Genomic DNA, 26266 nt, shown 5'->3' with positions numbered 1-26266 from the left:
TAGCTGCGTTGTCGAAACACCCTGAAACGAGCTGCGTTGTCGAAACACCTTGACACCTAGTCTCAACTAGCTGCGTTGTCGAAACACCTTGACCAACTAGCTGCGTTGTCGAAACACCCTGAAACGAGCTGCGTTGTCGAAACACCTTGACACTAATCTCTTTGTTGTCGGAACACCCTAAAACTAGCTGCGTTGTCGAAACACCTTGACACTAATCTCAGTGAAACCCTCAGAATGCAATACCAAGTTTTTTTTCCGAAACACCTTGAAACTACAGTAGTCTCAACTAACTGCGTTGTCGAAACACCTTGACACCAATCTCAGTGAAACCCTCAGAATTCAATACCAAGTTTTGTTGTCGAAACACTCTGAAACTAGCCTCAACTAGCTGCGTTGTCGAAACACCTTGACACTAATCTCTTTGTTGTCGAAACACCCTGAAACTAGCCTCAACTAGCTGCGTTGTCGAAACACCTTGACACTAACCTCAATTAAACCCTCAGATTGCAATTACAAGTCATCTTATATTCACTTCCCATGCTCCATTCATCTTCCATTCTTTATTCCTCAACGTGCCCATTAATCTACCTTACCCAATTCATCTAACACACCATTCACATACCTCCAGTCATTCACCTACTAACCTCACCCACCTTTTGCCATCCACTGATCTACCAAATATACTTCTAACCATTTAGTCAGTCCAACCTTTACTCACTCTATTGCACTTTGACACACCCAGTCTTTACTTTAGTCTGACATAAGTTTCTAAAAGAAACATGCTCAACTTTTTTCCCCATAGACACCAAATAGCGCTTACATATTTACCAAATAAGAATAAAATGTTATTAAAGTCTATTATATTTCCACTCTATTCAATGACACTATTGTTTTCTTTACTTCTTTTCCAGACGCTTTGTGGAGGTTGATCTGACAGATATACATACAGAGGGATGGCTAACGTATGAACATACAGAGAGACAAATGGACCAACAGACAAATAAACAGATGAACAGTAACGATGTTATGTCCCCTCTTCACCAACTTTGTCGGCAAAGTGATAATTAGTGCTTTGCATAAGGACATAACACAGGTGCATTGACCAGGAATCAAACTAGGAACCTCTTGCTGTGTGGCTTTGCTAAAAACTTTTAAAAAGAAAGTACTAATAACTTTGTGTAGGGTTGAGCTAACTTACTTTCCTTGCTCCAGTGCAGCCATGCCTGTTCCCTGTCAAAGGCACATAAAAACTTCTGTGTACCAGGGAACACTGCATGCAGTGCTTGGTGTTCTTGTTCGGATAGTCAAGCATAGGAGAACTTGGGGTTCCATTCAGGGTTCCATCTCTTGATGATGTCAAGGGCCTCTGTTATCGCAACAGTCGTTTTATCCTCTGTGATGAATTCAGCCACAGGACTATAGCCAACATTGGTCTTCACAACTACCAAGAACAGGGGCAGAGCATATTTTGTGGTCTTGTAGGTGGCATCAACATGTACCATGTCTCCATAATGCTTTAATAGCAGTTGTTGCTGGCTGGTCTGATGGATGAACAGGAAAGCAGTGCTTTCTCTGGTGTCATAAGCTCATAGCTGTCATCATCCATGTCATCCCTATCATCTGTTTCTTGGACAAAGCCTTGTGTTTTGGGCTTTCTATGGATCCGCACATCTGAGATAGCTGTTTGTTTTGGCTTGTCTGAGCACTTGCGAAGATAAAAACAATCTTGGTTGTCTTCACTTTGCCATGCTTTCACGTTTTCTTCTAGATTGAGTTGGTCAAATTGTGAAAACCTGCCTTTACATAGTGCCAGATGTATGTAGTTTCTTATTGTTCTGTTTGTGGGAAAATAGCACATGTCATTTTTCAGAGGCTTGGAGTCAGGACAAAGCCCATTATAGACAAAATGCTCAAGTGACCTTCTTATCAAGGGTACTGATATAATTACTTGTGCCACATATTCATCAATCTTGTTCCTAACTTCAGGATGAATATAGCATAAAGTACAATTTTTTCTACAAATGTGACAATGTGATTTGATCCTATACAACACTTCTACTGTACCAGCCTAGATCAGTTTCTTGAATATGTGGTCTGATGCTTGCTCATCTGGGCTATATATACAGAGCCTCTTCTTCCTTCACAATTAGATTTTATGCAGTTCTACAAGTGAAAGCATGATGCAGGGATGAGACTGAGCCGGGGAAAAAAAATCTGAAATTCATCGATCGCCGTCCTGGGGGAGGGGTTTAAGAGGAGGGGGTGTCCCCCTCCCCTTTAGAATTTTTTTGTCAGGTAAGGAGGGCTTAAATGCAAAATGGTGGACTCTAGATGGAATCTATCACATCACGTAACTCGCCAAAAAAGTGTGGAATTTCTGCTTGTATAATTTATCCATTAGCTTTTTTGAACCAAAAAAAGGCTTTTTTGCTTGCTTTGTGCTACTTGATTCCACCACTGGTCAAATTCGGTGTTCCTTCCCTTCACAGTCCAGCATGTTCGGCAAAAAAAAAAAAGAAAAAAAAATAAATAAATAAAAATAAAAAACGCGAATTACGAGAAAATACGCGAAAATGAAAAAAAAAAAATCTGAAATCCGCGTTTCCGCGGAAGTCTCATGCCTGATGATGTTTGGTCTGAAGTGGGTACCAGTGAGAATAAAATAAGGGAGGTACCTCTGTCCATTAGAGAAAGTTGTGGTTTTATTAGGCCCCTATACATAATATGGTGAAGCTTTAGTGAGCTTATTTCCAAGTAATGGTTTTTGAGGCAAACCTGGGAGAGGGAACAAGGGCTTCCCTCCCCCCCCCCCCCCACCCATCCCCTTTGGGAAATTTGTATTTCTAGTTGTGTATTTGAAAATTGCTCAAGGTCTGGGAAGCTGTGGGACAAGACCTTATAGAGTGCACCTGCCTCCACCCCCAGATTCCTGCCAGTGGGTTTGTTTGTACCTCTTGTGTACCAGATCAAAACTTCACATTGTAAAGTATATTATGATTCTTGCATTGTATGTGTAACAAAGAAATATAAAATAAAGAAGTTTTATCTGTTTGTTAGAAGTTCCTACACTCTTTGTCCTTCCTGAAGCGGGCAATGTTTTTGATCCTTCCAAGTTTGCTGGACTGAGCTGCTGCAATTTTCTTTAGACCTACTGTACACACTCTGCCAAGGTTTTCTTGCCAGTCAAAAGCAGCTGGTAGTGAGCTGAGCTTCAACAACATCAGCTTCCAGTTTTCTTGTTTAAAAAGGCGGGCACTGTCTTATGTGTTGTTGAAGAATCTTACACAAATTTTGTTACATTGTTGTATCAAGCTAACTGTAAATTAAGAGACCTTTTTGTACTGGAATTGCACTTCCAAGTGTATGGTGACCCAAGAAGATGAACAAAAAAAATTATATCATATTGTTATGATGTAGCATGGTACTTTAAAGGTTAACTACGCTAATTGATGTTATGCAATTTTTAAATGGTGTATTATTATGCTAATTTGTAAACGTAAAGCACAATCAGTGCAGTTCTAAGCTACGGTCGAGTAACCTCACCGAATGCCATATATATTAGTTTTCAAGGAGTGGCTCGCTCTCTTCGCCCAGTGGCACCAACCTGTACGTCACGCCATGTATCACAACTATGTCTGCATAGCCCTTAGAAAACCTACCTTTTCCGTTCCGGCCTTTCTTCACCATGCCAACCACGCTGTGTGTGACTTACTCTTAACTCTCTTTTGGATGCCATTCTTCTGAACTTATTATTTCCCTTACCTGGTCCTGTTCTCTATACCGGAGCTGTTATTTATACGAAAAGCGCCTTCCGGAAGCTTCCAGACACACCCGCACTACGGTTACAGACTACCCTGGGATTTGACACCCCGACGGAGAGCCCAGCGGTACCTTGCGTGCGCGCTAAGTTAACTCTAAGTATTAAGGTATGTAATGTATTTATGCTAAGTTATATATATTTGTTACCAAGAGACACGCATTAGATTCTTTTAAAACAAAACCTATCTAACCTACTTTATTGTGTTTGTTTCCCAAACCATGATATCTGGACTTCGTAACAATATTCACATACAAAACTCCCCTGTAAGAAATTTCAGAATATTCATTGATTGATTCGCCAAATTGCCAAACAAAATTTCTATCATGGGATTAGCCTTTTTTTCTATAGCAATTAAGTCACATCATTACATGCACAAATAGTCAAATTCTTCTTGGAAACTGAGTGGCTTAATGTTATCTGTTGGTGGACTTGAACCACCTGCTGAATAAATTCTGCATCACCTGAACAGACTTTTATTATGGCCAAACAAATTACCAAGAAGAAATAAGTTACTTAGAATGACAGTTCACTGGCACCTTGAATACTGAAATTAGCTTCTACCAGACTTCTGTAGACCTAACGTAGTGCCTATCTGAACGTATTTATTGTTATTATTAGTTTAGGTTGGTAGAAAAATAAGGATCAGGAGGGACACTCAATTCCCCATCAAGGACCCTATAGGAGAGAAAAATCTGAAGACACAAACACTCAGACCTGATTACAATGCTTAAAGTTCTTGTCCAAAGCATTCTTAACCCATTCACACTTCTTGCAAGTACAACTTTCTCAGGCAAACTGTTCCACTCATTCACAACCGTATTAGAAAAAAAGTTATGCAGAATATTAATCCTACTTTGTGACTTTTTGAGCTTAAGACAATGACCTCTGAAAGTGTAGACGGTAAATTCTCTTCACTCCTTTAAAAGAAATTTATTTTACCGCCAAGACACCACCCGCGAACATGGCTAGAGCCTCGTGCAATTTAGTACCTTTGAACACTTTGTCAGCCACTACTGAATATATTGGACCAATCTTATTGTAAAGCATTTTTTTTTACGATCTCAAATTGGTCATAATGGGGTTTACGCTCGGCCCTAATCTCCAAAAATATAACATCTTAATAGCGTGAACATGGGGGTAGTGCAATTGATTGTAGTGTCTTGGGCGGGGGTATTACAATAACATTTACGTTTTAGGAAGATTCTCCATCTGGGCCAAAAAATGTTTGTGTTAACCAACAAATTCTATTTATGATCATTAGCTGGTTAAACAGCAATCAACCAACCGAGCAAACCCTTCCTTAGTTTAAAGAAATTCTTAGACAATTGTAAGGTATTGCGACAACTCCATCAGAGATTTTGATGTTTTCAATGCAACTCGGGAATGGAAAAAAAACCAGGTCTTTGAGCCAGATTGGTTTTTTTGCTAGAGAAAAACCAGTTGTAAGTTTTCACAAAACCGTGCGAGCTAACCCACCAATGGTCCGCGAGACCGATGGTCTATGGAGCATGCCCCTTAAATTCTTCACTGGTGGACGTCCCCGACCCCCCTTAAAATCTGAAGAGGTAAGGGAAAACGGCCGATTTAAACCAATTTAAAACACTTTTTTACATTGTCTCATTACAAGTATTATTTGAAATTCAAGCAGTCTAAAGAATTTTAACTCCTTACAGAAGTAGAACCGAAAACCGCAACATGTTTCCCTTGTTATAGCGTATACTGTCATTATTATCCCATTTTACTATGAAATCAGGATTAATTAGGGGTGGACTTTTAACCTCTAGCCCGTAACAGTTGACACAATTTCCTCATAATAAACCAAACGTCTAATTTACTTCCTAAAATTTGTACATTTTGTAGCACAAACACACAGCAGGGGGGTTTGACATTTGAGAGCGGGGGCTTTCGCCCCCTGCAACCGCCTCTGGTTACGCCACTGGTGGAGGCCTAACCTACTGTAGTATCAATGCAAGTCGCCCCAGCCCCCTTGCGCAACTCACTGGTATCCATTATGAAAAGAGATGGCTGTAAATTCTTTTTCATTACGAGCTTTATCAGGGTAATATTACCGGTAGTAATATTTGTCTTACCAAGTGCTATTATAGGCCTAGCAGTTTAGGTCTCGCGGGGCCTAGTAATAGTTTCGGTCTCGTTGACCTCGGTCTCGAAGATCTTCATTGTGGCAAACCTTTTTAAATTTCGGTCTGGCGGACCTTCGGTCTTGCGGACCTCGCAGATCCTCAAGAAGAACATTAAATTCAGCAAAAATTTTACAAATACTTCTAAGTTCTTCAGCTTATCCCTGTAACTTTGCAACTAGTAGTAGTAGCATGGTGACTTCGAAGTTCGGACACTTAAGACTTAAAACATCCCAAAACTAAATCTTCTGGTATAAATCATTTGAAAATATACTTCATAAGGTGGGAGAATTTTGTTATAGTACGATACACGGCCAAACTTTCTTTCCTGCAAACTGTTTTCACGTTGTTTTCCAAGAAGATTCTTCGTGATTGTGGAACTGGTATTGTGATAAAGTGGAATTTTGCCCTTTTGGCATTCCAAGGTTTCAGCACTCTGCACAGGTACAGGAAGTTCTCTGCCCTTCACTGATACCCTTTGCATATTCATTAGGAGAGCACTGCTGCCAAGGAGTTGTTTCATCTCCCTGTTGCTACCCATCATGTTACACAGGTCTTCATTGTTCTCTGCTCCATAGTACCTAACCACATACTCTCTACAAAGAAATAGGGCTTATAGTTTTAGTGATTGTGGAAAGGTTATTCCCAATGGAGTCTTTATTTCTGTTGTATGTTGTTAAACTAAGATGACATGTTCATGTGTATAAGTTAACCAACATGTTAGTTGCTTGTGTAATAATTTTAAGCTGGTATCCTTTCACTTTGTGAGGAGGTTGGCTACTGAACTACTTTTACTCTCAGAGCCATGTGCTTCATTCCTCCACTTATCCTTTGTTAGAGAGACATGGTATTGATTGTTTTGTGAGAGGAAATTCAACCATTCATGTGAAGAAAAAGAGCCTGTTTCAGTGTATCTTGGTGAGTTATTTCATATTGATTATTAGTTAAAATTTACTTAATGGCATATGTTGTAAGAACTATTATTGTAAGAGAGATTTGGGGATATTATTGAGTTTCTCTCAAAGAGTTCTACCATGTGGTGGAGCATTCATACATATTGTTATGTACAGTAACAGTAAGTTAGTAGGGCTATTTAAGTCAGTGTTATACTTGGGAGGGTTTAGTTTCAAGTGTTAAAGGAAGATTGCATTTCAAACTGTTTTTATTTGATATTTGTTTATTGATATTTGTTTAATTACCTTATTTACCTGTCAATTCCATATTTTAGTAGCTTCTCAGTGACATTATGAGAATAATTCTAAGTCACGTGGTAAAAGGGGTAGTACTGACTGAGTCCATGTTTTTATATGATTATATATTAATTTTCTGGTTTAGGTTCTTTTGAGCTGAGTCGTGGTCCGGTGATATGTGAGGTTTACTGATCATTGTTGTTAGATGACTGGGCTGGTAAGTGATGCATGATATTTTGCAGGGTATTTCTTTGTGGTCATAATTGTTCACGCGAGGACCTGAGGTTACATTTTTAGCTATTTTGTTTACTATTATTTTCTGATTTTATCTCGCCAGGAGCGAAAAGATATATATACGCCATGCCATTGATTGTATTCTTCGTCATGTTACAGAAGGTGTTAATTAAATTTCATATTTAGTTATGTGCTAGATTGGTACTTCGGTAAATATTATCATATTCTGCTGTTATCATTTTTATGGATGATGTTATTGTACGACGCAAGAGATTCACTTTTTCACTTTTCGGGTTTAAATGGATGAACCGATAACTCCATTCTTTTCTTCAATTCATTTCCAATTCTTTTTCAATTCATTCAAGTCTTACTCAATTATTATCTTGTTATTATCATTAGAGATGAGCTATTGCAGGGTTGCTAGTCACTTGTTCATTGCAAGATTGTTTTACCAGTTATCTGTTGTTTTATTATTTTCATTCAATTGAGGAGTTTCACACCAATGGTAAGTTGTTGGGTTAAATGTATACATGACTTACCTGGACAACTGTTAAGTTTTAATTTTCTCTTCTCATTGCAGAGGCTGTTTTGTTTGTCTGTTTGTTTTGTTTGAATAAATTGGATAAACCAAGTGCAGTACTACTCTTCATCATTGTCGTTTGCGTGGCATGACTCACCGCTAGCTCCCCATTCAACTAGATTCCCAAATCGCTTCAGTATTTCTTTGCTAGAGTATTGCGAAGTTCGGACAAGAAACCCACAGTGTGGCGCTGGTGATAAAATTGGTGGCGCAGTTGCTTTTTTAGTAATTATAACAGACTTCATAGATCTTCGTCATTTTATTGACAAATATGTAAGTAATTTCTTGCACGCGGGTCATTTTGGAGAGAAAATAACTGTAGCTTCGTACTTTTTGGTGAAATTTGACTCTTCCTGTAGATTTTCATTGTGAAATCGTGTATTTCTTAGGGTGTCCGAACCTCGCTGTATGCCGAACTTCGCAATACTGACTAGGCCTAGGCCCTATACTACTAACTAGTAGTAGGTGTACCTTAGCATGCCTCCTGATATTGTTAGAACTGACTTTCCTTCCTTTCAAAACATATAAGCACCTCCACTAGAAATATAATCCTTATCAAAATTTATGCCTGCCCCCATCGACCCCCAATTTCGTTTAAACATAGCTGTTCAACAGAGTATTTCACCAATCATTAGGCTAGTGACGGTTATACCTACAGTACCTTAGGCTACGTCTTGGGCCTAAGCTGCGTCAACTACAACAACCTGCAAGAAAGCCTGGCTCATATAATTTTCTCAAACGTTCAAAGTTCAAGTCAAGAGAATACATTTAGGTCTAATCTTTACGTCCAGGCTTCAAACCCATGCTGCACAGTTGCCGTCATCTTCAGGTTAATCTTCAGCCTGAGTAGCCGTCATCAACAACTTGTACGTAATTTACACTTTCCATTTCGCGCCATTGCCGTAGGAATACTAGAGAGGGCTCTTGTAAACGGAAGTACGTCACAGGTCAAATTCTCTGTTGTCGAAACACCTTGGAACTAACCTCACCCCTGTAATGTAAGTACAGTATGTACAGTGGTCAAAGTCTACCCACCTGAAGTTAGCAGCATATTCTGTTAGCAGGATATTCTGTGTACAAATTCAAGGTGGAAATTTGGGAGTTGTAGCGTGTACAAAGTCAATGAGAAAACTTTTTTGCCAGGGTGACCAGCGACATGTGAAAAATAAACGCTAGATTTGCAAAAATAAAACCCCTGAAAACGCTAGATATCTGTGTTTACTTGTGTACTGTTTTAAATAATTCGTAGCACTGATTCATATGATAGATGGTCAAGTGATCATTTTTAATAACAAGTTTTAACGGTTTATCATGAAAACGTGGTAAAAATGGTAACGTTAATATGTATCTAAGACTGGCGTCCGATTATACAGCCAAATTGCATAACCGTAACATATTTATGAGGAAACCAAACATACTACAATTGATAACATTTGACCCCCTCATTGCCGTCCGTATGCCCAAAGAGGGCCCTATTCTCTCGATAGTCGTAATATCAGTATAGTACTAAGACTGGATAATTACAGTCAAAATGCATAAACTGAACATATTTATGCCGGACCAAAATACTGGATTTTGATAAATACCGTCCATGGCCCCGTATCAGGAATGACGTTGACCCCCTCATTGCCGTCCGTATGCCAAAAAAGGGCCCTAGACGTCACTAAAACTCAACCCGATCACTTGTTATAGATGAAGTGGTGTGTTGCCGGATTTTGTCAAAGTCTGGGTACTACGGGCGAAGGTAATTAAATAAGATTCGTAACTCATCGGGAAGCGATTAGAGGGGTGGGCGTAGGGTTGTGGGGCGCACGTTTTCATGCAGATGGGAACAATCTCAAGAAATGATGGGTGCGTCCACCCCCGCCCCCGGCAATGGTACCCCCTTGGATCCAATACATGATATTCAAAGGAAATGCGCTCAATTTTCAAATCGCATGCGGAATTTAATTTTTAGATTCATTGTATAAGTTACGGTACAAGGTTTTGGGTAACAATTAGCATTTAAGTCGGGGTGTATAACATTTTATCTCTGGATGGCAGTGTTGCATCGAAGGACATATGTCTAGTGCAGTTCGCATATAGATCCAGTGGCGTAGCTAGGATTTTTAGAGTGGGGGCCATGGGGGGGCTGTTCTTTCTTGTGGGGACGGAGGTTACTAAGCGGAGCGCCACCTTGGTTGGCGCGGAGCGTACAGAGAAAATTTGAGATTTCAGCACCCCCCAGATCGCAGGAGATGGCACCTGTGAGGCAAAATAGCAACCATAAAGATGTGCAACTTTGGTGACAGAAATGCAAATTTTTTTTTATCTCTTTCATGCTGACTGGCCTTGCCAACTCAGCCAGACTTTTAACTTGAGGGAAGTTGGCATCATTTGTCGTTTCAAGGGGTCAAGGCCTTTCTCCCAACTCAAACCCCTGTGGGCTACAGGTAGGTTTGCAGGATATGCCCACATGTGGACTTAAATAACATTAGAGGAAGGGGATGGAAGACTAACACTCATCGATGTTTCGGTAATGGTCCACATTGGTGGCTCAGTGCTAATTAGGCCATTTATTGGGTTTCTTGACGCAGCTGTCATCAGAATCTGGGTTTTTGTGCCAATCGATGACCGATAACATGTATTGGTATGTAAATTTCTTCTTCATATATCTAGCAACACTCTAAAAACAAATGAGTGGATTTCATTCCATTGGAGTGATCACTTGGCGCACTTCAAATTAAGAGTGAAATTTAACTCTATTGGAGTTAACCCTCACTCCTAATATGAGTGAATATAACTCTATTAGGAGTTAAGATTTACTCCAATGGAGTGGAAATTCACTCTTATACCGGAATGTGCTCAATGATCACTCCCATGGATTGAAATTCACCTGTTTTTATGGGAAAAAAGAAAGTTGGGGGCATATGCTACAGATAACGCCTGGCTGCAGGTGATTATGATCCCGACACCTCAGCCCTAGCCGGACTGTTGTTGATGTCCAGACTACGGGGGCCAGTGCTGCCTGTAGCTTGTGTAGTTGTGCCCATCCGAACTCTCTGATTACTCGGACTACCTCCTACCTAGCAAGCGGATTCAATTATTCCTGCCTAGAGAAGGAACCAACATGCTGTATATGGAGTTTGAATCTGACAAACAAGAAGGGTCATAATTCTCCAATATGGATATTGTAGTATTGTTAATAGACTGATGAAACATTGAACTTGAGCTCATAACCATTGTATGTTAATCTAACAATTTTCAACTGTCAGATTTGATTAGCAGTGCCAAAACTATTTCCCACTTGTGGGGCGCTGTTTTTTTTCCATACCCATTGGCCATGCGGAGCATCACGCACATATTGACGACAATTCATACCAAGTCTTTGCTATGACCAGCCTGAGATTTAAACCCCAGACCTCTGGCTGCTACTGACAATTTTCAATTCTGCTTTTCTACTAATAAACAAAAATAGAACAATGCTATAGTAGTTAGTAGTTCCTCATAATTATACACAAAACAATATCCATGCACTTGCAACCTCAAATTTATTATGTATACATATAAACATATTTTCACAGACAGATGAAGACAAAAAGAACTGAGTATGCCAAATTGTAGCACTGATGAGCCACCCCCCTAATCAAATAAAACATCAACATGAAACACTAGCAATGTATTTGCAACCTTAATTCAGTTACATATTATCAGTATATAATCAAGATATTTCCAACAATACACTTATTTCTGCCAAAAATGATGGCATTGTCTACACTCCAATTATACACAAAACAATAAGTTCAAGATACTGTTGTTTTTGTCACAGATAAGGTGGAGGTTTTAGACCGCAAAAACGACCTACTTGTTTCTGGTTCCTCTCCAAAATGCTCTGCTCCCTCTATTCTGTTATTAGTTTTGCTATTACATGAATCTTCACATGTGAAAACAAAAGATAAACTATTTCCACTGAACCTTCATGCTTTGCCTGACAAACTATATTCAATCATTCCCAGACAGCCACACAAATGACAATCGGTAAACTGATGATCTTGCCAAATGTCAGGCAACAACATTCCTCATTGTTAATGTTAAGGACAATTTTGTGACTGAAATTAACACACCACCACTGAGCATGTTACACGTTCATGCTAAGTATCACATGTTTACATGCTACGTATCACATACACAGTATGCTAGCAGGATGACCTAGAAATGTCCAAGACATAAACAAAAAATGGAAAACTAAGAAAGACCCTGTTCACTTGATGTATTTTACAAAGTAATGTGCTGCTCTGCATGTCCTTAGTCCATGGCCAAAACAGCGAAGCTCACGATAAACAAAATAGTTGTTAAATTGGTACTTGTCTATATTATATCCCCTATGCAGTGATAACCACTAGTTGGTGTTTGCATAGTACTAGACAAGACAAGAAGACAAGACAAGGACTAATGGGAGGGATTGGGGCCCTCAAAATGACTAAATCAACATTTAACTTTCATTGGAGTGTAGACCCTCACAATCTTACTATGGGATTGGAAGCAAAGGGCTAAATAACTATAAAAAAACAAGTAAAATGTTCACCTTTTCAATACAGAGTCGGGCAAAGCTACCCGTACAAAAAATTGTGTAAATCTTATTTCCCAAATTATTGAACAAAAAATATTAGTGAATCGCACTGATGAGTGTTTTTTTTTTACAACAGTTTTTTTACCCCAGTCCCAGTGGGGGGCCAGTGGGGGGCCCGGCCGATTTCATGGGGGGGGGGGCTCGGCCCCCAGGCCCCCCCCGTAGCTACGCCACTGTATAGATCTTGGTCTAATACCGAAATGCGTCATGTTCCCCGACGACTTGGTCGAGTTCGAAACCAGCCAAGCACAATTGTACAATTGTTTAAGGCGTCCATACACACACACGCGTCATGATATATATATATATATATATATATATATATATATATATATATATATATATATATATATATATATATATATATATATATATATATATATATTAGTGAGAGAGGAAAAATGGAAACGTCAAAAATGGAGTTGTCGGTGTAAGGGGTATGTCGAGGCGCACGCCCTTCCGAAATCCTTGATCCGTCACTGGCTACCCTGCGTATATAATAGGGATCAGCGCTGTGATTATGTCACTGTTCCTTTTTCTCTTCCCGGTGTCTTGGCGTTTTTCTTCTGCTACCTTCATTTCTCCTTTTCTCCTCTTTCTCTTTTTCTTTTCCCTTCCTTCCTCCTCTTTTCCCCCCTCTTTTTTTCTCTCCCCTTTTTCTTACCCGGGAGGCGCGCGCCCCCAACACCCCCTGGATTCGTGCCTGCATATGTAATGTAGCCTATTTCCTTCCATCACAAGTTGCACTTTTTCATATGATAGACAGTTTTAGGATTATTTTAACAAATTTCAAGTCATCTTGGCTCAGAATCATAACAAAACATCTGTATTGTATATGTTTGATGTAGTCAGGTAGCCATCTTGTGATCAACTCGTTTATTCAACAGATTTATACCATTAAAATGGAGGGCGGTATGTCAGAATAGTCATTAATTACAAGTATTCTGAATACATGACAAACTGTAGAATCAACAAAATTACAACTAATTCAGACGCAATTTAACTGCAAAAAACGATTCTCGTCTCAGTCCGTTGACCAGCTCCGTTTTCCACATAATCAATATATCGACCGCGATAACATTGTGTAAAAGTAACATATAAATGGGTTCATTGTGTAGCCAAGCGGTAATTTCACCTCGAATGTTTCGGATACGAGCAATTGTTTTGTGAACCATCCAATTTCGGGCAGCAAACGCTAGATTTGAAAAAAAAACGTACGCTAGTACACCAGAAAAGTCTAAAACTGCTAAATCTGGTGTGAAAACGCTAACGCTGGTAACGCTGCACGCACACAGTAGCTCTGAGCCTCTCACTTCCAATCAGACAAGTCAGGTCACAGAGCTGAGAGGTCAGGAGAGGTAGATGAACTTTCATCTAACAGGAGTATAACAGTCTTTCTTGAAAATATAAAAACTATAAAAAATAAATAATGTCTTTTTATTCTTCCTGGAGACAATGGGGGCATAAGAAGGTCCTCCATTCTCAATGCTCTCCTTTGTATCAGGGACACAAAACTCTAAATGTGTCCAATGAGTGCAGTGTTCAAATTGTCCCCAGTTTACAGACTTAACTTCTTAGGAAATCTCTCAAAGTTGGAAGAGAGAACCTCTTACAAACACAGCATACATCATTGCTACATTCCTGACTGGAATCGGAGTCATTTTGGGGTTGAGATGGTTTTCTGCATGTTTCCCCCAAAGGTGACTTTGTCACTTTGTCCTGGTCTTGGGGATTCCCTTGAATGAGCACTATTGGCTGATGTGTTTGATGGGCCCTTGGACTCCTTTATGACTATGTGAGGGGGAGTACGAAAAGGATGATGTTCTTGGATTGGGCGTAATTAATTACCTCCATGGAAATGCAACGAGTGTCCATCATATAAGAGGGGCACATGTTCGTCGGAAGCTCGATTCGGTAAAAACTTGGACAAATGAGTCTCAAGGGATAGTTCTTAAAAATTTGGCCATTACTCCAACCTGAGATGCTAAAACCACTTCCATGAACAGCATCATTCTTTAGCACGTCATTCATCCGTTTCCCTTTGAAAAAAGAAAAGAAAAAAGGGAGGAATAGGCTGCCCAATGTCACTCCCAGCAGCTAAGACAGTGGTCATGGCACCACGGTCAGTAACGATGGAATTAGCCTTTCATACCTCTCGGTGCCACCACTCGATGGGGAATATGTTCCACCTGAAAGCCACTTACATCTACATTAAAAATTAAGTGTGGTTTTTCTTTCAGATTATACTTATTCATGATTTGGTTGAGCTCCTGAAAGTAATTGGTGACAGTCTCTTCACTTGTTGCCTTAGCCCTCCTGAGGCTAAGTTTCAAAGGTTTCACAACTTCTTACTTAAAGCCTCACCACTTTAGAAAGTCCATTTCCTAAGTGGGTCTAGCCCCCAAATTCCAGGTGTACTTATACACTTAGTACAATTCAATAACTCCAACTAAGAAGCAACCACTTCCGACCCAAACAATAGAAACCGCTCTGTCTTTAAATCCCATTTACTTAGAAATTCCTCCCCCTTTAGTAACCCCTACCTAATTGGCTCTTCAGTTCCGACCTCCTGTTTATTTATGGGTTCTTTACAATGTTAATTGAACAATACGTCACTTCTCAGCATCTCCCTGTTTGAATAATAGACAACTTTCCCTAGCCAACCCCCCCCCCCCAAAAAAAAAAACCCAAACAAGTGTCTATTCTACAAAATTTAAATATTATCCCCCGTAGGACCTCTTGCGAGGTCGAACAGGGATAAACTCCTTTTATTTGATTTGACCAAATACTTGTAAAGTTCATCTCAATCATCAGAGTACTCTCTTTTTTAAACCAGGTCTTTGAGGACAATAGGAGTCCAATCTGGACTACCAATTAATTCAAAAGAAGAGAGTCAGGAATCATACCAGTTAGGGTAATTGAAATTCAACAAAGCTTTCTTATGTGTGAAACCTCCATGGATTTGATGAATTGAAAACTGTTGCATGCTACAACTGTGGACGTACAGGCATACAACCATTACAATAAGGGTAAAGGCATATAGCCAAATTATGATACAGTACACTGATGGGTGTAATTCATAGAAATTTATGGTGTACATGCTGATTGAAATTAGGACAAAATCATGCTCAATGTGAGGTAAAACTGTGCTACAATTAGTGTAAAATCATGGTTAACTGAGGTAAAACTAAGGTAAAAGCGTGGTAAATCTACGGTAAAACCATGGTAAAATTGGGGTCAAAGAACGGTAAACTGTAGTAAAAGCGAGGTAAAGGTATGGTAAATTGAGGTAAAACTAAGGAAAAGGCGTGGTAAATATACGGTAAAATTGGGGTAAAAGAACGGTTAAACTGTGGTAAATTTAGGGTAAAAGCGTGGTAAAAGTGTAGTAAAAGCGCGGTAAAAGTATGGTAACACCGTGGTTGATTGCGATAAAATTGGGGTAAAAGCGAGGTAAAACCATAGTAAATTTGTGATAATTTACTGCGGTTAACCGCGTCCATAGGGCCAAAACACCGCGGTAATGTACAACAGATTAACCGCGGTTTTACCGTGGTAAAAGTGTGGTATGTTACCGCGGTAAATTTGAGGTAATTTTTTTCCATGGTATGGGCCTGAGTGTTGTATACAGCGTTGCCGATTTCGTTTAGGATGTAACTTGAAAACACCCTCGGTTCCCGTCCTATAATGAGCTTTACGCACGGATGAAATTTCATATTGGCTAGGTAACTCTCGTAGACCTATGAAGTACAGTTACCATAATTGCCAAATCTTACCCACTGTGTGTTAGGTAAATACGACAACTATGAAGTTTGGACTCCTTTAAGTTCGTAATATTTTACCACTGCAATTATCATTTTTTGTTGTAGCTGTTGCATTCCCTATCCAGTACCCGCCCTCCGTTGGGGAGGAAATTAGGTTTATACTATCTCTCCCTCTGTAAAGATGACTATGAACGCAATGTAGTGACCGAATACAACATGCAACATATACGGAGGATAAAATAGCAGCAATCACAACAAAAGCATGATTAACATCTTTTACAGATGGAAGACTTGTTTTTTTTCCCCGTTCTATTTTTTGTTTTGCAGCAACGCACAGTCTCATTTATTTCCTGTAACATTTAACTCTGATGATTGCGGCTGCTCTAATTATTGATATAATGAACTCAATTGCATTTTAAATGTCGAAAAGCCTAAATTTTATGCGGGACAAAATATGCTATGAAGTATTTGCGGACATTCTGTACCAGGACATTTCGTCAGGCGGGACTATATTTGCTGTGAGGTGGGAGCACAAGTTTCAGCAGATAATGTCCGACCGGACTAAATGTGCTGGTACAGAGTGTCTCCGCGGACACTTTGTACAGGGGGACACTCTGTGCTGTCACACCGGCCCTCGTTCACAGTTCCATGTGGGATAGGGCCTTGAATGCAATTTTTGTACAGGGACGTCATCCTGCCGAAGTATGGCGTTCGGTGCATTCAAGGCTGAATGGTTGCAGGCTCCCTGATCTTGCATGGAGAATTGCACACGGTGCCTTGGTGACCAATCTGAAAAGGTATCATTGGCGATTGGGTGATGGACTGTGCCCGAGGACCGGCTGTGACAGCTTAGAGAGTACTGTCCATGTTTTTTGGCATTGTTCCTTTGTTTTCAGCTTGTGGGAGTGGTTTCAGACCTGGACATACCGTTTAACGGGAGATCGTTCCTGGTGGGTAGGACAGGGTTTTGTTTTATATGGGGTAGATTCTCCAGTTTGTTTTGTTAATGTGTTGCAGCGTATTATTTGTGTTTGTTCTGTTGTGAAAAAAACTTGTTTGGAGGAATAGATGTGATGTTGTTTTTAGGGGGAAATTTGCCAGTTGGCAGGCAGTCCTGGAGGCGGTGAAGTGTGACATTCGCCTACATGTTCAAGGCGATTTTCGCCGTCTATCTGGGGCTGATTTTTTTCGAAGATGGTGTGCTGGGGAGGGGGGTCTCATTTCGCTGCGTGCTGGTCGTCCTTTTTTTTTCTTTTTTTTTTAATGTTTCAGTGGGTGGTTGGGGTTTGTCTCTGCAGGTCGGTGGGCATATTTACTTTTTTGGCTCACTTGACTTGAGTTTCGTTTATCAGAATGGGATGATTCAGTAGTGCCGTTTGGTCGTGACGTTTGGATCCCGCATGGCGGGTCACGTTAAAAGCACAATAATCGGCATCACATCTGCTAAGTGATTTCCTAATGCCTTGGCCAGGATTTTGTAGTCCACATTTAACAGCGTTATAGGACGCCTATTTTTAGGGTCCAAAAGGTCTCCCGACTTTGGGAGGAGAACAATATTTCCAAGCCGCTGTGATTGGCTCATGTAATTCAACTGGAAAGCGGTAGCAAACACTCTCAAGTCCCCACCGAGAACCCCCCAGAAGGTCTTATAGAATTCTGCAGGGAGGTAATCGGGACCGGGGGACCTTCCCTTCTTCATCGCTGCTACCGCAGGGGGGGGGGGTGTTTCTTATCTATACCAGACAACAAGTCTTCCTGGAGATCCTTGCTAACAGCAGCCCTGGAGTACAGGTTCGAAAAGAACGACCTAAATACCCCTAGGACTGCCTGAGGGCTCCATACGACGACCCCTCTAGAATGACGCACTGCCCTAATTCTGCGGTCGACCACAGACTTGGTGTCGTCCCAGTAAAAACGAATAGTGGGCTTCTCGTCCGCCTCAACAAACTGGATTCTGGCTCGCACCCGGGCTCCGTGCAGTTTCTCATCGAGAAACACCCCAAGTGCATGCAGATCAGACGATGAAGAAACATCCCTTGCTCTATTGCACAGGAAATGAAACTTTTGTCTCCATTGGTGAGCTCTCTCAACACAATACCCGATTGCAAACTGCTTGATGAGGGACTTGCCTCGTCCCACCAGACTAACGTATTCGGACTGCCATCCTCTGTACTTCTCGACAAATTGCTCCTTGAACTTTTGCTCTTTGACAATATCCGTGTTCAGCCGCCAAAGTCCCTTCTCCACATGAAAAAGGGCTCCGGCAGCTGCAAGCGCAAAACAACTGCGTCATGATCAGACGAAGAACACGGAATAATCGAACACCAAGATTGAGGAAACATGCACGGGGTATAAAACCTGTCGAGTCTAGATGAAACTGATCCATTTGGACTATGCCACGTACAAGCAACCACCTGGGCATTTTGGGACCTCCAAACATCCACAAGAACTCGGTGCTTGACAAATAAGACTAGCACAATCATGTCGGTGGTACAATTGGGGGACTCTTTCCTCGAACGTCTATCTTAAGCAGAGTGAGGGACACAGTTGAAGTCCCCCCGGATACAATTTGCCCTGCCCGGTACAAAGGATGGCAAGACCGTGAAGAAATCTTTCCTACATCGCGAGTTCCTGCTTGCAGGAGGATCTAATATACATACATACATACATGCTGGCCGGTTGGGGGCATACACATTGCACACTACCAATTCACCCCGCGTGAGCCTTAAGTGTATGCACACCACCTGACCTTCATGGTCTTTCTCCACTTTTCCCACACAAATTTTGGGGACACCAAAATTACAGTCCCGCAACCAAAGGAGGTATAAAGACCTCCCCCCCCCCCCCCCCAACTCCAAGGACTAAAGATGAACATCACTCTCACAAGATATGTGGGTCTCTTGCAAAGGACCACATCAACTTGGAGCAACTTGCAGAACTGTAAAATCCGCCACCTTTTGGGGTACAGTTGAAGTCCTCCCCCCCAGGATATAATTTGCCCTGCCCGGTACAAAGGATAGCAAGACCGTGAAGAAATCTTTCCTACATGCTGGCCGGTTGGGAGCATACACATTGCACACTACCAACTCACTCCGCGTGAGCCTTAAGTGTATGCACACCACCCGACCTTCATTGTCTTTCTCCACTTTTCCCACACAAATTTTGACGACACCAAAATTACAGTCCCCTCAAGATGCCCCTGATCCAAAGGAGGCATAAAGACCTCCCCCCCCCTACTCCAAGGACCAATGATGAACATCACTCTCACAAGATATGTGGGTCTCTTGCAAAGGACCACATCAACTTGGAGCAACTTGCAGAACTGTAAATCCGCCATGTTTGGGGGTACCGCTGAAGTCCCCCCCCCCCCCAGGATACAATTTGCCCTGCCCGGTACAAAGGATGGCAAGACCGTGAAGAAATCTTTCCTACATGTAAATTTTGGGGACACCAAAATTACAGTCCCGCAAGATGCCCCTGATCCAAAGGAGGCATAAAGGCCCCCCCCCCCCACTCCAAGGACCAAAGATGAACATCACTCTCACAAGATATGAAGGTCTCTTGCAAAGGACCACATCAACTTGGAGCAACTAGCAGAACTGTAAAATCCGCCACCTTTTGCGGTACCCCTCATCTTATTCACATTAAGGGTGACGAGGGATAAGTTGTCTGGTGTCATTATCTGCTATGTTTTCAGGCCCCTAGCAGTGTTCCCCTTTTCCTACGAGCGAGCAGAGTTCTTAGCTACTCGTCAACAGACGTTTTGGAATCCCGCATGGCGGGTCACGTAAAAAGCACTCGTCAACATTGATCGAGTTGACCTCCCTGTAGGAACAGGAGGTCCATTAGCGACCATCGTGTCCAGTATAGCGGAAATAGCGGATTCCAGAGGTGAAACGTAAAACAAAAACATTCATACCCCGGATAGTTTTAAGCTGATGCGCGTCAACTTCTCCAGGGACCTTTAAACCAACAGAACGCATAACTGAAAAAAACATGTCCGGGGACGACCTTTCTGTGGTTGTGATGTTAAAGAGCATAAATGGAAGCACATGTGGTGCAAACATTTGATCAATTGAGGCAATTTTAGACGAGGTGTGAAGACTGGAGAGAGTGCTATAGAGTGGTATTCTACTCCCTCATAGTTCGACTTGAGCAACCTTTGATTCGTTTTCTTGAAGTCTTAGGTCCCGTGTTTGAATTTGATATCGAATTGAGGAATACTTTGTAGTTTGAGTTCCTGCGGCTCCTAATTCCAGAAATTGATCTAGTAAGTGGGTACACCTTTACAGCTGTCGCACATTGGCCGTTAAAGGCCCCGTAATAGTTAACCTTGAGTAATCAAACTCCCTTGGCAATGACGGCAGTCCACTATATTTTATTTTGAATAGGCTGCAGTCCGTCGAAATGGGATGCATAGAGTTGTAACGTTTGTGATGCGCAGCCGAGTGATACGTTGCGCTGCCTCAGGAGCCGAAGGTGAGTCAAATGCTAGGCTCTTTTGAAGATACCAATGACCTTTGCCATAGGCACTGGATTGAGGGAAGTGCCTTTCATCGTAGAGTTCCTCCTTTTTGTTGTCCTGAAAGACGGAAAGGTTTATCCTCAAATTGCAACTCTGAGATCGACCGCGTTCATATAAACCATTTCGGTAGCTAGCTCTCTAGAGACGGACGATGGCCATCTGCTGCTCTTCGTAAAGTTGCCGATGTATGGAGATCAAGCTCTTGGAGACCGGCACTTGCTTCTACTTCTGCCACTATGTACTGGTCGCCTTTCATGCTCCCTGGAAAATCGCAGACCATAAACAACCATTTTTCTGGATGGTAGCGAAGCCAATCCAACACAATGCAGTACCTCAAATAGGTTTCATAGCCTTTCCTTTTTCTTTGTCCTAGCTAGATGCTACCGTATTTGTCAGATAGACCTCTCCACTGTCTCCGGGACTTCAGTCGGCGCAAGGGTAGAATGTTACTGAGCAGGTTGCTTCTGCAGTTTCGTTCGTCTAGCCGATAGCCACGACTTTTTTTCTTTTTTCTGGTCGAAGGTAACACATGCGGAACAAGGATCGCGTCTGGAGTACGACCTGTATGTTGAACATTGCACATGTTTATCCCAATTCCAGCCCGGACGGAAGATGGAACATGTGGTACATGTATACGAGACATTCCTGCCAAACATTTTATCTGGTCAATGAAGGATATTTCACACTACTAGCGTACTACCGTAACTGGTAGCAGTAGCCACTCGAACTAGAAAACAGATACAGAGGGGACCGATACGCCTAGGGGAAAACTGAAGGTAGTAACGAAGAACCAACAAGAGGTACCGCTACGGCCTTAACCCGAACAGACAATGGTCAATGGTCGCGGAAGGCTTAAAAAGCCACCAGAAAGAGCAATGGCTAACCTCATGCGCGGGAACCCGCAGCCTGACACGGAGTCTAAGGCTTACGCCTATAATAGTTCAACAACATGCAAAGACAAGGCCACAAAGGGTTTTAACGGCACATCAGAGTTAAAAAGGTCTACAAATAACAGGATGGGAGATACAATACTACATAAGCACCGCTATATAGGCATAAAGCCACATCTCCTAACGGAGCAACAATGCCAGAAATATAGCAACAGAAAGCATCGCGAAACCGTCATTTGTACGAATTATTTCAGCCTGAATGACAGCACGTGTAGAAACAACGAAACCAAAAGCTTGAAACTTTAAAGGATATTTAAAGAGTGCTTCAAGAAGGTGAAGGAAAAAGTTGATTATGACGCAGTCAGTTCAAAAAATGACCACTAATGCGTAATGGGAGTAAAAATCTCGGAAGAAAGTTCACTGTTCAAAACACGATCTAAATAGTAGATTAAGAATATGTTTATAATATATAGAATATATTTAGGAAGATAAAAAGAATGGAATAGAGAAAATATCATACTGGGAAAACAAACCGTAATTCTTGCAGGTATTTTTTTTAAATTATAGAAAGGTACGTTTTCTTTTTTGTACAGTTTGGTTTTTTACTTTTGTGCCTGTGGCAAATAGTTCAGGTCACAATTGAAAACGAAATACTAAACTAAAAGTATATTAATATGATGTTTCAATGTTACGAAACACACACACACGGTTGTATCATTTCAAATTTAGCGAATACATTTCTACTGCATTGTGCTAGTCTTGGTCTCTAGAATGTAGCAACAACAATGCGGTTTTATGGATAAGAGGTTATAAATCGCCTACTTTTCCACATAAAGGTCCATTGTTGTTGTTTAGGGAAGAAAAAGGTCAGCAAGAACCCCAAGATTATTGCATGTGTGTAACTCAAGATTAATTTCAGGATTATGATTGAACAGGAACCTAACCTTACTGGTGATGAGTGTACTGGTGTTGTATGGTGTTGAGTAGCTTATATTGGGATAGTTTTATACATGCTAAGGTAGGAATCGGTGAAATCGTTCGATTTTCTTTCCTGACTATAATGGATGCGTAACATTGAAGCCTTAGAAGCCAAGTATTACACGGAAACTAAGTTTGGACCGATTTACTTTTACCTGTAGCAATACCCTTTCGTTACCTTAAGTTTTCAAAGCCGCTCTCAGTTGAGAGATTGAAGGTCCTATTGGAAATGTCCGTTGACCAACATCGTATAGTAAAACTTCATTTCTAAGAGAAAAAGAAGTCTAGAATTAGTAAACGGAAAAGAATCCCTAATACATATAACTGTTTGATAAATCGTTGAATTCCTGATGAGTTCGGTTTTACTTTATCTTGATGAACTGAAAATTCATCCTAATATAACCTGTGTAGTCATACTGTATACAGCTTTAACATATCTAGTTGAAGAATAATAATTACTTGACAGCAATTGCCTTATGGCAAAATTCAATTAAAAAGTCCAAAGTAACATTTAAACCTCGTTTAATATAAATGAGATTGCAGCATCCTCTGGAAAAAATCACAACAGCAATCAACCGAACTTGCTCTATCAAGGCATGTATGGACGGCATTCTTTTGGTGAACTTTGCAACATACCCTGCGAACATCTATAGTTTAAACAAAATCCAGTCACGGATCCCGGGGTGTTGGTGTACGCTCCCTCCTTTTTTAATCCGTTGAAAATGTTGGTAGTGTTCATTGGAACGTCCTTGCGTGCAGACCTAATTATATAGATAACTTTGAACATAAAGATGTCTTTTAACATCTACCTTTTAGTCGAATGAATTCAGCAAACACAGAGCAGCACACCCTCTTATTTGAAAATCGGGATGTTTGGGGACTTTGGAGATGCTGGTGATTGTGCCACACTTCAAAGATTCTATCCCCATAAGAAACGTACTTAAAGAAGGCAGCACTATTGATATTTTTAATATATACGAACAACGAGGAATATTGTTAGATTTGGTAAACCCAGAGTTGAATGTCCAAATGGCGCTATCAAATGTAAAGATTTTTACATAATCTAGAATGGAAATTGCGATTAGCTTGCGAAAAGAACGTCTAAACTTCGACTCAGCACCAATAGATTTTAAAATATTTTCAAAAACGTGTATCGTGCAACCGTCCAGGCAAGTATAAATGTCTTTGTGGGAACAATCCTAAGTGCATTCGGCTTCAATTCTGTCCCTTCCGTTTTGAATCCCCCACGCAACTTTGAAAATGCCTCACTCTGATGGTAATAAGGAAATGAACTTTCCAACATCTCTACCAAAACCAAAACGATTGACTCAATTTTGTTTGTTGATGAATTTGGGTAAACAAACCTCCGAGGCAGATTCAATATTGCCTATTCTAAATGCACTCTGACAAAGTGGGTTTATTGGAGAAAAGCTGTCGCAATCTAAAATTGATTTTCTGTTGCCCTTCTGGCGCGAACGATTTACCGTAAAATCACTGCGAACGCCCACATCAGCATGTTCATTACACAAATGTATCCTGTATATACTCGTATCGTCCACCTTTATACCCAATTTCACAAAGGATACGTCTGAAAACACCTATTTTTTCCTTGCAATGGAAGAAAATGACATAATTTCGCAAACTACATCGTTAAGACCGAAATAAACATATATATATATATATATATATATATATATATATATATATATATATATATATATATATATATATATATATATATATATATATATATATATATATATATATATATTATTCAAGAGAACGGGCCGCACACAGGCCTACTGGTTGTTAACAAAACAGAGAGATTTGGTTGGCGCATGATGTATTAGGCGAAATTTTGCATGGAGTGTGTATAATCTAAGGACTCGTTTCATTTTATTCTGCTCAAAATGTTTAACGACAGGTAATTCAATAAAAATCATGAATATTAATATGAAAATTGCATAGAACGGTGTTATTTACACTGAGCTTTATGAGCGAAATGCTGGAAAAGTCGAAGTTGAAATTTTGCAGATACACATTGCGACTTTAACGTACAATGTAGCGTCGCAGGCGATTTGTGAGCGAAAAAAAAGTATAAACTCAGTTCACTGATATGAACATGAGAATGACGTAAATAGGGGGCAAAAGACAACTTAACTTGCCGCAACAGTACTCTGTAAGCACATATGAGGAATATTGTCGATTGTTTGAAAACTTTTCATACTCTAAGCGCAGAGTCAAGTTATTATAGGGAGTAGGAGTTGACGTTCTCCACGTAAGGAGTCATTTCTGTCACGATTTGGCTGACAGTGCTCAAAACATCGGCCTGTGCCGACAAGTCGACATTGCCACGCGTAAACAAACTCGAATAATAATCTTTATGTAAGGGGACAATGTCATGAGCGTCACTACCATGGTCCCATCAGTAGCGCGCACAGATGGGACGCGTCTGCAACCCGTTTATGAGCTAACGGACTGGTAAACCTCAATGCGGGCACCGTGGTAATTTTCGTCGAGCTAAGTTTGCAAAGTGATGACAGCCAAAGGTTCTCCAAACTTCACCTCCGCGCACAGCTTCGAGAATTTTTCTCTTCGACGCCGTGCGCGGGTCACGCAATACTGAATTGCGTAGCGTTTGATGCGCAACTTGACATCATCCCACCACTGGGATGTAGAAGCAAAGGCCGGCTTCAATGTTTGCCATCCTTTGTACCTGGTCTCGAAACCCTGGCGGAACTCTGCCTCGCCAAGAATCCGACAGTTAAGCTTCCATAGGCCCCGCCCGATCGGGAAAATGGAAGGCAAAACAAAACGTGCTACTACAGTGTCATGGTCAGAGAGCGGACAGCTGAGCGTCTCGCAACCCGAAAATTTAAAACTTACGGGCGCATACACTCGATCTATCCTGGAGGCATCTTCTCCGTTAGGCCTCACCCACGTATACACCGTACTACACGGGTGCATATGCCTCCAGACATCGGCTAAAAAGTGTGCCGAAGTGAATCTGTCCAATTCTGCGATCCCAGCGTCGGGACTAGCAGACACAGGAGCCCCGAGTCTGTCAAGACCGAGTCTGGGACACAGTTAAAGTCTCCGACCATGACACATGGAGCACTACCAGGAACAAAGGAAGGCAGTGTGTTAAAAAATTCTCGTCTAGCAGAAGGCCGATTGGGAGCATACACATTGCAAAGGGAGATGTTACCCTGTGGATACTTGAAAAGAATGCAAACCAATCGGCCCTCGTGATCCGTCTCCACCCTAGTGGCACAACCCGCCTGACGAGGTGACAGGAGGATGACAGTGCCACAGGATGAAGACGAACCAAACGAAGCATGCAGCACACCACCCCACTCATAAGCCCATAGAGGGACATCTTCTTCCAAAATATGCGTTTCTTGCAGGCAAACGCAGTCGACCTTCATTGAAATACAATATTGGAAAATGCGACTGCGCTTGCGATGATCCCTCATGCCATTGACGTTGAAAGTGGCAACTGAAAATGTATGGGCCATGAGAGGGCAATGGGGCAAAA

At 41.1% G+C, this 26266-nt stretch overlaps 1 protein-coding gene and 1 long non-coding RNA gene across 4 annotated transcripts in view; one reads left to right on the top strand and one right to left on the bottom strand.

Annotated features, from left to right (window-relative positions):
* The window catches only part of LOC139983335 (uncharacterized), a 111225-nt gene that overhangs the window by 42878 nt on the left and 42081 nt on the right, over positions 1 to 26266 (bottom strand). Inside the window, exon 16 of one of the 3 annotated variants that reach the window (XM_071996849.1) lies at positions 21997 to 22995. The exons of 1 other annotated variant lie outside the window; for it this stretch is intronic. In XM_071996849.1, coding sequence (XP_071852950.1) covers positions 22908 to 22995 — 88 coding nt within the window. In that variant the 3' untranslated portion in view covers positions 21997 to 22907. Of the gene's footprint in view, positions 1 to 21996; positions 22996 to 26266 lie in introns of those variants that run through there. One more of the 3 variants, XM_071996850.1, reaches the window with a different exon arrangement.
* On the top strand, positions 7300 to 8014 carry LOC139983405 (uncharacterized). The gene is made up of 2 exons (XR_011798658.1): positions 7300 to 7365; positions 7963 to 8014. It is a non-coding gene; the product is annotated as an uncharacterized lncRNA (long non-coding RNA).

This window comes from Apostichopus japonicus, chromosome 16 (assembly GCF_037975245.1).
Source record: "Apostichopus japonicus isolate 1M-3 chromosome 16, ASM3797524v1, whole genome shotgun sequence".
Lineage (NCBI taxonomy): Eukaryota > Metazoa > Echinodermata > Holothuroidea > Aspidochirotida > Stichopodidae > Apostichopus > Apostichopus japonicus.
Note: the sequence above shows the minus strand (reverse complement) of the source record. Positions and strands in the feature narration are given on the sequence as shown.